At 39.0% G+C, this 11,126-nt stretch overlaps 1 protein-coding gene across 3 annotated transcripts in view; it reads left to right on the top strand.

Moving 5' to 3' along the window:
• The window catches only part of AK3 (adenylate kinase 3), a 29,678-nt gene extending 22,234 nt beyond the window's left edge, over positions 1–7,444 (top strand). The window contains exons 4-5 of one of the 3 annotated variants that reach the window (XM_054519531.2): positions 333–451; positions 1,587–1,782. In XM_054519531.2, the coding sequence (XP_054375506.1) occupies positions 333–451; positions 1,587–1,632 (165 nt within the window). In that variant the 3' untranslated portion in view covers positions 1,633–1,782. 3 annotated transcript variants of the gene reach the window in all.
• The last annotated feature ends 3,682 nt before the right edge of the window (positions 7,445–11,126 follow it).

The raw sequence follows: 11,126 nt of genomic DNA on the forward strand, positions 1-11,126 counted from the left end.
GATTCATAACACCTTGGTTTATTTAGGACTTGCAGTTGAAATTCCCAGTTTATAGCTGAATCTTTTTGAATATATATAAACTTACTTAGAGGCTGCTTAGAAAACCTTTTACTCTAAGGCTAAAGTGACTGCTAACTGTGGAAATGAAACTGGCATCCCCTGTTTCTGTTGCGATGATCTCTCTTGAGGTTGGATCCCATTTATTTAAAAGTTAGCACATTTTTATGCTTGGCACTTGCACATAGATGTCTGTTTAAAAATAATGGAACTGCTTATGAAAATATCCTTCAGAAATATGATATCTGATACTAGTCTCTTCTAATCCTGTTTAGGGCATTGATGACCTGACTGGGGAGCCTCTCATTCAGCGTGAGGATGATAAACCAGAGACGGTTATCAAGAGGCTAAAGGCTTATGAAGACCAAACAAAGCCAGTCCTGGAATATTACCAGTGAGTTTTTGCTTTTCAGAACTTCTCTTGCATAGTGGTGCACTAAGTCTAGTTTTGATTTTCCTTCCTCTACAGCTGAAATGCTAAAATGCCAAAAGACCCAGTTCACATGGGCTTAAGTAATAAAGGAAATACATTAGCTTGTGTAACAGAAGTCCAGAAGGTAGGTTGGGCTTCAATCACACCTGGGTTTGATCAGTGTAGCCGTTCTCTTGGTTTTGCCTTCCTGTGTGTGTATTGGCTTTGTCCTTAGGCTTCCTGCATGGTAGCAGACATTTGTAGGAACAGCCAGGGCTTCCTCTTCTATGAAGGGCTGAGGGGTAACCTTTCCTCCAGTGAATAGAAGCCCAGAGCACCGCTCAGATGGAGCCAACTTGAACTACAGTCAGGGAGTGCCTGGCACTAACTGTTACAGGCTTGGGTTACTGCCTAGTGCAGAACCAGTCATTGGAGTGGGAAGGATTACACTGATTACACTGACTAGTCCACATCTAGAGTTGGCGGTGCAACAGTCTCACCCATACTCTGCTATGTGCAGATGTTCCGCAATTTACAGTGAAATTACATCCTGATAAATCCATTGTAATTTGAAAATACCAAGCACCATAACTTAGCCTGCCTTAAACATGCTCAGAACACTTAGATTAGCCTACAGTTGGGCGAAATCATTTAACACAAAGCCTGTTTTGTAATAAAGTGTTGAATATCTCACATAATTTACTGAATATGGTACTGAAATTGAAAAGCAGAATGGTTGTACAGGTGCTCGAGGTACAATTTCTACTGAATGCATGTTGCTTTCGCACCATCATAAAGCTGAAAAATCCTGCATTGAATAATTGTAAGCTGGGGATTGTCGGTAGGGGAGGCAGGGCTGGAATGAATGCTGGGGAGGCAAACTTAATATTGCCCACCACATTTGCCAATACAGGATGCTATGGTGTGGAAGAATCTCAGATGGCAGCTAATCCCTCAGACTATGTAATTGGCTAGCAGTCTTTAAAAGCTTACATTTTAACATTGTTTTGTCTGCTTTTGTTTTGTCTGCAACACGTATAGGAACTGTACTGAATGAGTATTTGACTTAGGCTAAGAAATAATCCAGTTTTCTTACTGAGCCTTCCTGCTTTTTCAGAGAATTGACTGCCTCCCCTTTCATTTATGTACTTAATGAATACTGATCCTGATCAGGGCAGAACAGTATCTTGGGCAGAACACAGACTCTGGAGCCAGAATACCTAAGTTCAAGTCCCAGCTCACCATCTTCACCTTCACCTTCTGCTTAACCTCTGCCTGTTTTTTCCTCTGTAAATTGGGGAAGAGAATAAAGGTTTGAAAGATTAATATGGGTAACTCTTAGAACTGTGCCTGACACATAGAAAGCACTGTAGAAATGTTAGCTATTGTTGTTGTTGTAATAGGGTATGTATGCAGTAAAAATCTGAAGCAATAGTTTCCAAACTGTTATTTATTTATTTGTTTATTTATTTTAGAGACAGGGTCTCACTCTGTCACCCAGGTTGGAGTGCAGTGGTTCTATCATAGTTCACTGCAGCCTTGAATTCCTGGGCTCAAGCAATTCTCCTGTCTCAGCCTCCCAAGTAGCCAGGACTATAGGCCGGTGCCACCAGACCTGGCCATTTAAAAAAAATTTTTTTGGAGCTGGGGCTTTTGCCATGTTGCACGGGCTACTCTCAAACTCCTGGCTTCAGGCAACCCTCCTGCCTCGGCCTCCCAAAGCATTGGGATTACAGGTATGAGCCACCATGCCTGGCCTTTCAAACCATCTTAATTGTTTCTGGAGCATAAAATTACAAGGTTGGCAAACCATTTTTTATAGTAGCTGTTACTATAATTTTGTCATTTGTTTAATGAGGCTGGTTCTGAAAATTGCCATCTCTTTTGCCCTAGGCAAGCTATTTAACCTCCATGCCACAAATCCCTTATTTGTAAAATCAGGCAATATTAAATAGCATCTACTTTATAGGGTTGTTAAAAGAATTAAGTGAGAGATCCTGGAAAGTCCTACAACAGCCCTGGTGTCTATTAAATCATTCATTGTCAGCAATTATTGTTTACTGTCTTGACACTATGCTAGGCCCTTGGTCCACATGGACAATTAGATCCAGTCCCTGTCAGGCTCCAAGAAGCTATGTATGTGGGTGAGGTGGGGAGCTGGGTAAACAGTATTTATCATACAATATGATATGTGCTTATATTAACTAAGAACCTAATTCACACCAGCTTAAGCAAAAGGGGAATTTATTGGTAATGTAACTAAAAAGTGAAAGATAGATGGATGGGTCCAGGTGTTCAAAAACACATATCATCAGGCCTCAGTCACTCAGCTCCATTGTCCTGTGCTGGCTTCAGTCTCAGGTGTGCCCTCCCTGTGTAGCAGCCTCTCAACTTTCCAGTTTACCTCCTACCAGTCAGAAACCCCAGCAGCAAACAGCCTCTTTTGCCAGCAAAAGTCTTGGGGTTGGCACCGATTAGCTCTGATCATGTCCATCCTTGAAGATGGGGAGTGGGGACAGTCTCTCCTGAACCTCGTCGACTGTGTTTGGTGGAGAGATTGTTTCCCAAAAGTAACCAGAGGAAGGGAGAATGCATTGTTGCTGGGCAGATAACACCACCACTGCAAGGCTATGAATGATAATCCCCCAAAGCAGTGAAGTACCAGGGGTTGTTGGGATTCATTCTGTCAAAATATCAAAATATGGGAAGGGGCCTGGGACAGTGGCTCATGCCTGTAATCCCAGCACTTTGGGAGGCTAAGGCAGGAGGACTGAAAAGGCAGGAATTCAAGATCAGCCTGGGCAACATGGTGAAACTCTGTCTCTACAAAACATAAAAAAAAATATTAGCCAGGCATAGTGGCACACGCCTATAGTCGCAGCTACTGGGGAGTCTGAGGTAAGAGGATTGCTTGGACCCAGCGGGTCGAGACTGCAGTGATCTATGATTGCTCCACTGCAGTCTAGAGCGCGGGTGTCAGTGAGACCCTGTCTTAAAAAAAAAAAAAAAAAAAAAAAGTAGTAAGGGAAGTTGAGGGGGCTTCGAAGATGAAGTGAAAGACACGGGCCCCTGTCTTAGGAGATATTTTAGAAGTCTTTCTAGGCTGCTTTTGGCTTTTGCTGCCTCTTGCTGTTAATTCAAGCTTTTCTTTTCTTTTTCTTTCTTTCTTTCTTTTTTTTTTTTTTTTTTGAGACGGAGTCTCACTCTCTCTCAGGTTGGAGTGCAGTGGTGCCATCCCAGCTCACTGCAGCCTCCTCATCGCAGGTTCAAGTGATTCTCATGCCTCAGCCTCCCCAGTAGCTAGGACTACAGGCACGTGCCACCACACCCTGCTAATTTTTGTATTTTCAGTAGAGACGGGGTTTCGCCATGTTGGCCAGGCTGGTCTTGAACTCCTGACCTCAAGTGATCCACCCTCCTTGGCCTCCCAAAGTGCTGGGATTACAGACGTGAGCCACCACACCCGGCCTAATTCAATCTTTTCATTCTCAGCTCCCACACATAGAACTCAGCGAGACTTGACTAAAAACTGAAAGTTTATTTGCAAGAATGTTAGTAATAGTCAGCATTGGTATTTAAAAATGCTGACAGTTGTATTGTTGGTTGTTTTAAAAAAACCTCTTAGCTGTGGGACATTATAGAGTAACTGGTCTATGTTTACAAACAACATGATGCCCTTACTCTTTGGAGGACCAATTGTTGAAGCTGGTTCCATTTTATTACACAGAAATTAAAATGACAAATGTTCACCCACGATTTAGGATCGAATAGGCGCCTGCAATTGTGCCCTCAGTAATTAACCCACTTGTGACACTGGCTTGATTTTTAAAGTGGCTCTTCAAGAGGCTTACAACAGTTAAGAAGCTTGCTCCCTTGAAAGCTGTACCAGGTGCCAGTGAATTTAGAAGCAGGAGGGTTTCTAATATCCCAAGAATGCTGTATTTGCATAATTTCCCTCCTTAGCAGATGTTTCTTACTGAGAAAACAGTGGGTGTTATTTAAGTTAACTGTGGCAAATTTTATGAGGTATCAAGAAAAGAATGCTTTTGTCCTTAGTGAAACCCCTGAAAACCTAGTAAGAAGGGCTACAAAGGTATGAGGAATCCTGTTTTCACAAAGTAATAAACCAGAGTTCTTAGGTTGTCCTTATGCAGGCTTTAAACCAGTGCATATGTGTGTAGGCGTATATGTGTAGGTGTGTATATGTGTAGGTGTGTATATGTGTAGGTGTGTATATGTGTAGGTGTGTATATATGTAGGTGTATATGTGTAGGTGTGTATGTGTAGGTGTGTATATGTGTAGGTGTATATGTGTAGGTGTGTATATGTGTAGGTGTGTATATGTGTAGGTGTACGCATGGGCTAGAGGATGGGTGTTAACAAGAGGAAGGCCGGAATCTCTGGAGGGAATCTGTGTGGCTTGAAAAGCAACCCCAGGATTCTGATGTCACTCCTCACCATATTATCCACAGGAAACTGGAGTAAATAAAATAGATTTTGGCTGCTGGTCTAGTGACAAGCTAGACAAATCTGCCTGGGAAGAAATGAAGACAGTCAATAGGAAACCCAATAAAACCAACACTTTTTATTCCCCTTTCTGTTAATATTCAGAAGAGTGGAATAGAGGAGAAAATAAATGTTGGCCTAGCCAAAAAGGAAAGATACTCAAGTATTAGAAAGTAGCTTTTGCAAAGGAGTAAGTAGAAAAAAAAAAGCTGACGGATGTTCCGGTATCTTATAGGTTCTGTTTGGAAATGTACTACCAACTTGGTGATTTGGTCTAAGTTACATTACAAAGGGATGATTTTATTAGTAAAATAAGAAAATTTGAGCTTTGGAAAGGATTAAACGAACTATAATATGTAAAGCATGTAGCACAGCCTTTGACACACAGTGCATGTTCAATAAATAAAATAAATGATAGGTGCTGTTTTTTAAGCACCCATTTTTGTAAGCCAGAGAGCACAACTGAAACTAAAATCTACATTTTCCAATGCCCAGCCAAGTGCCTTTCTCTCCTAATTACACAAACCTATACTTACCAAGACTCCTATATCTACATTATCATCATTTACAGAAAGGCTTTGAAAGAGCTTATTAGGAAGACTCAGACCTGTGTTTGTTTGTTTTGTTTTTGTTTCATCTTTAGGAAAAAAGGGGTGCTGGAAACATTCTCCGGAACAGAAACCAACAAGATTTGGCCCTATGTGTATGCTTTCCTACAAACTAAAGTTCCACAAACAAGCCAGAAAGCTTCAGTTACTCCATGAGGAGAAATGTGTGTAACTATTAATAGTACGATGAGCAAACCTCCTAGTCCTTGCATTTAGAAGCTGCTTTTTCTAAGACTTCTAGTATGTATGAATTCTTTGAAAATTATGTTACTTTTATTTCTACTGATTTTATTCTGGATACTAAGGATGTGCCAAATGATTTGGATACTAAGATTCATCTTTTGAAATCATCTAGTGTGTTGTATGCAGTTATCCTCAAAAACATCAGCGATGTCTGAACTTTTAAAACATCTGTTGGAGCAAAATTAAAAGAGCATTTGGTAGTAATCTAACTTTTTGTTCAGTTAATAAGTGGTTGATAAAGTTTCCATATTTTTCTGGAAAAGTTAAAAAAAGTTACATGTCATTTGGAGAAAATACGTAATCAGAAATTTGTGCATAGACTGATGCCAAAAAAGACATTTCCAGCATTGTGGAACATGGTGAGACACTATATAAAATTCCAGAAAGAAAGCAACTGGATTTACAGATTTATTGTGAGACACAAATTCACTGCTGCCTTTACACTAAGAAATGTATATGTTAACCATATATGCTGTATTTATTTTGTTGTTAAGCATACTTTCAGTTTACTCAGAATTTTCAATTTGCTATAAAAATGTATCAATTAGCATATAGAAAAATATTACTTTAAGATGACTTGTTTCCTTTGAAAATACCTATGTACTGAGGGTTATGATTTATGTCAAAAATTTACAAAAGTGCTTTTACAAGCGCCAAAGTTGAATGAATTTTCAACAAAATGTAATTAAAGTCTATGTTTTCAGTTGTGACTCAGGTTAAGAAATGTGTTTTAGGATCTACTTGCTGGTTTTTCTTTTTGATCCAAATGTATGATCTGCCCTGATAAACAACAAGTTACAGTACCATCTCCCCCGCCAAAAAAAAAAAAGAGAAGAAAAAAGAGAAAACCCGTGGCACTATGTAAATAAAGTAAGCATACTTTGTTGTTAGTAAATAGATGAGACATGCCTGGGAAATGCTCCCTTGGCATAAACAGCAATCAATCATAATTAGTAAACAGGTGTACCAATAAAAAGAATTTACATGATAGGTTAACAAGGACCAGGAAAGTAAGTGAGTTTCCTGAAGGAGTTCTTTGTTCCTGATGAAAGAAATTGATACCTGTTAGCATTCACTGCCACCATACTTTAGGGAGGAAGAACTCTATTGGTGTCATCTGAGCAGCCATTTAAAAATTGGAATCTAAAGGATGGTTGCTGATGTACTGTGTGGTCTGGTAGAAATGGGGAAATATGAGAGGTGGAGGAAAAACTTGATTATGTCTTCCATGGCATATTTACTCTTACTTTACTTGGTGCCAAATCAAATGAAACAAGCCGTTTTACAAGTTGTTATTGCCTTTAAAAATCTGTTCCATTTTTTTCCCAGGTAGTTAAAATACAAGTGCCAGTAAGTGGTTCTTATGTATTTTGGGGTGAAAATTTTATTTCCCTTTTCTTCTGATATTTAAAAAATTCATCGATCTTTCAGATGAACCAAGGTTTTTTAAAAGAATTATAGGAAACACTTCATTCTTCATAAAACTTTCTATAATGCCTTATTTGAATGTTAATCTTATGTGCTTTCTAAAAAATGTTGTGAAATACCAAACTTATGGATTATCACTAGGTTATCAAGCATATATTAGTCTTTATCAGAATAAAATGAAATTTCATAACTGTGTCTATTACTTTGTCCTTGGTCCTTCACAGGGCCTGCTCCATCCCACCTTCCTTTCTGCTGCCTGATGTCTCAATGGCTTCTGAATGACTGTTCTAGTAAATGATCTTAAAACAGTTCATAGGCTGGTTTCAGTTTATGTAATACTTCATCTCCTGCTATGGTAGCCATACCGGCCTTCATAATACCCTTAGGGGATTTGGAAATCAAAGTGAGGAGTGGAAGAACATGGCTATGAGAATTAAGACTCTTATTTCCTGTGACCATTCCCTCCCCACCCCCAAACACTTAGCCCAAAGTTTTGCACATACATTCATTACTTTAGGAATGAGTATGACTGTAATACAACTTTTTTCTTTATTTTTTTTAGACAGAGCCTCACTTTGTTGCCCAGACTAGAGTGCAGTGGCATAATTGGGTCACTGTAACGTTGAACTCCTGGGCTCAAGCAATTCTTCCACCTCAGCCTCCCAAGTAGCTGAAACTACAGGCATGCACCACCATGCCTGGCTAATTTTATTTTTTGTGGACGGTGTCTCGATATGTTGCCCAGGCTAGTCTCCTGGCCTCAGTCTTCCTGATTCAGCTTTCCAAGTGCTGAGATTACAGGTGTAAGCCACTGCTCCCACCCAAAAAAATAATTCTGTAATGACCATCATCAAGATTTACGTACCACATGGAAATACATGTATGGAGCTGAATGCCATGGCTAGGAGAAACTACTATACTTTTGTTAAAAGCCAATGAGAAGCCGGGTGCGGTGGCTCACGCCTGTGATCGCAGCACTTTGGCAGGCCGAGGTGGGCGGATCACAAGGTCAGGAGATCGAGACCATCCTGGCTAACACGGTGAAACCCCGTCTCTACTAAAAATACAAAAAAAAAAAAAAAAAAAAAATTTAGCCGGGCATGGTGGCGGGCACCTGTAGTCCCAGCTACTTGGGAGGTTGAGGCAGGAGAATGGCATGAACCCGGAAGGCGGAGGTTGCAGTGAGTCGAGATCGTGCCACTGCACTCCAGCCTGGGCAACAGAGGGAGACTCTGTCTCAAAAAAAAAGCCAGTGAGAACAGCACCTCAACTCATTTGTTTTATAGATTAAAAGTTATTTTGCTATACCTCTTGTAAGCAGAGTGTACTGTGGGAAATGCAAACTGGCAGTTGTTAGCACCATCCAGAAATTTCTGTCGGTTCCATTTCAAATAGTTTAAATACTGGCTCAAATTTCTAAACCCCACCCGGTGGCTACTTTTCCCCCAGCTATATATTAATGGCATTCTAGCAAGATATTTTGGATCCTCATAACTTGTGACAAAACTGCCCTATATTAACAACAAATCATTGTAATTATAGATTTCAAATTATGTTAAATTGCTATAGTTGCAACCAACAGCAAGAATTTGTATTTTAGAATATGTTGTGTCTTCTCATTGACCAAAAAATAAAAATAAAAATAAATCCTCAGGCCCCGATAAACTGTAGAAATAGCTTTTCTATCTTTGCAGTTAAAGATTTTCATCTTGGAAGTTATGGTTAAAAAATTTTTAAACAGTTAAAATAGTGTAGCTATGCTTAAAGCTTCTGGTAAAAGCCAGTATGCTTTGTAGAGTCCTTATCTCCCTCCTGCTTTTTGTTTTTAGCTCACTAAATGATATAAACAAACACGGATTTTTCCATATATAGCACTGAATAAACTGTCATGCCTAAGTGTAAATCAGTCCAGCACTGTGTCATCTTTTTCTAAAGGATTCCAAGTTAAATGTCTGATGTGTAAATAACAAGAATCATGCTGTTAACTATGTGAAAGATGTGGGAATTTTAACAATCATTTTCTATATTTAGAGAAGATCAAACAAGTCTAATTCTTCAAAGCTTATGAGAATGGTTTCACTTCATATTAGATGGTAAACAATCCATAATGAACTTATATTCACCCTTGTGTCCCCTCCCGACCCCCTTGCCTCACATAGTGAGCAAATAATTTTCAGATAAATCAACTTCTCAGAACTATGCAATTGTATATACATGTCCATTACAGATGAGAAATGGATGGATTTAAGTGTTTTGTTAAAAGTATGTTTGCTATAATGGCAAAATTGAAATGGAAAGCCCATGAAATGGAAAGCCCAACCTCAACCCAGACAAGTACCTCGGTTCTGTCCCACACCAATTTAAGAACTGAAATACATGACTGACTTAGAAAAGTAAACTGACATTTTGTTCTCCTCTGAAAATACCCCAAGGTTAACTTCAGGATCACCTTGCCTAAACCTACAATCAACTTTTTTCATCCTGTTAGAAAATCCACTTACTAAAACAGATTGATGTTCTTTGGGCAGCATGTTCATTTTCATTTTTAGATGGAGTTTCACTCTGTTGCCAGGCTGGAGTGGCGCCATCTTGGCTCACTGCAACCTCTGCCTCCTGGGGTTCAAGTGATTCTCCTGCCTCAGCCTCCTGAGTAACTGGGACTACAGCCACGCGCCACCATGCCCAGCTAATTTTTGTATTTTGGGTAGAGACAGGGTTTCACCATGTTGGCTAGGATGGTCTCGATCTCCTGACCTCAGGATCCACCTGCCTCGGCCTCCCAAAGTGCCGGGATTACAGGCGTGAGCTACCGCACCTGGCCGTTCATTCATTTTTAAAACGGTGATATGCCAGTCTGAAAGAAGAGGAGGACCTGATTTTCCTAAAGGGAAGTTATAAGAGATTGTGAGCTCATTAGGCAAAATTTGAAAGAGCCCACTAATGGTATAATTAGAAGAGAATGTTACCCGTCTACCCAAGAGTAATAATTTTAAGGCAGTATTATCTTCACTACCACTGAAAAAATGACACTGAGTTAACAGAGAATAAATGGACAGCTATTTGATTTAAAATTTTTTTATTCAAATATTAATTTTATCAAATGAAACAAGAATCTTTGATGATACTTTGAGGTAAAAAAATGTTTCACTCATGTGTTTGCACTTTCCACGGTTTAATTTGTTTAGGGTAAATTGTCCAACCTGAAATATAAATTATCCCTTTGCTTAGTATACTCTTTATTTCTTCAGAAACAAAAAAAAGGTAGGAATTAGTTCAAGGATGTCAATTTACTGTTTCTAGTACTAAAGTACGGCTAACTATGTAATTTATAGTCTTTAAGTGCAAATTATGACATCAGTCAGTGTTTCCCACAACAAACCCAATCACACTTTCATACTCAAAACACAGTATATTCTTTTGCAAGTAAAAATATATAAATCAAGTTTCAAAGAACATCTTTTCAGTACCCCTCAAGAATAGTTTACTCAGTTGTTGATACTTTCTCTCCTGCCAGTCTTCAGTCATTAAATACCTCTAACTTAAAGAAGGCAAAATGAAATTCAAAACAATTTGAATGCTTACAGGCAAATCCTGGGAAAGAAGGGAAAATAATAATTCAAGTAACATTTCTGTGAAACTGGGAATATGGCTCCTGTGTCTGCCCATTCTCTGTTTGGTAGAAAGGGAAAAATAAGAGCTTGCTTCAGAACAGAACAAAAAGAAAAAAATGTCTATGACTAGGTCATGGGTTTAAAAAAAAAAAGTACAGGCTGACAAACACTACTATATAAATTAGTAAAACATTTTATTATAGAGTATATATTTATATCAAAAGCACAAAAACTTTTATTCTGAAAACCAGGAAGATTGTG

This window comes from Pongo abelii, chromosome 13, assembly GCF_028885655.2.
Source record: "Pongo abelii isolate AG06213 chromosome 13, NHGRI_mPonAbe1-v2.0_pri, whole genome shotgun sequence".
NCBI classification, from domain to species: domain Eukaryota; kingdom Metazoa; phylum Chordata; class Mammalia; order Primates; family Hominidae; genus Pongo; species Pongo abelii.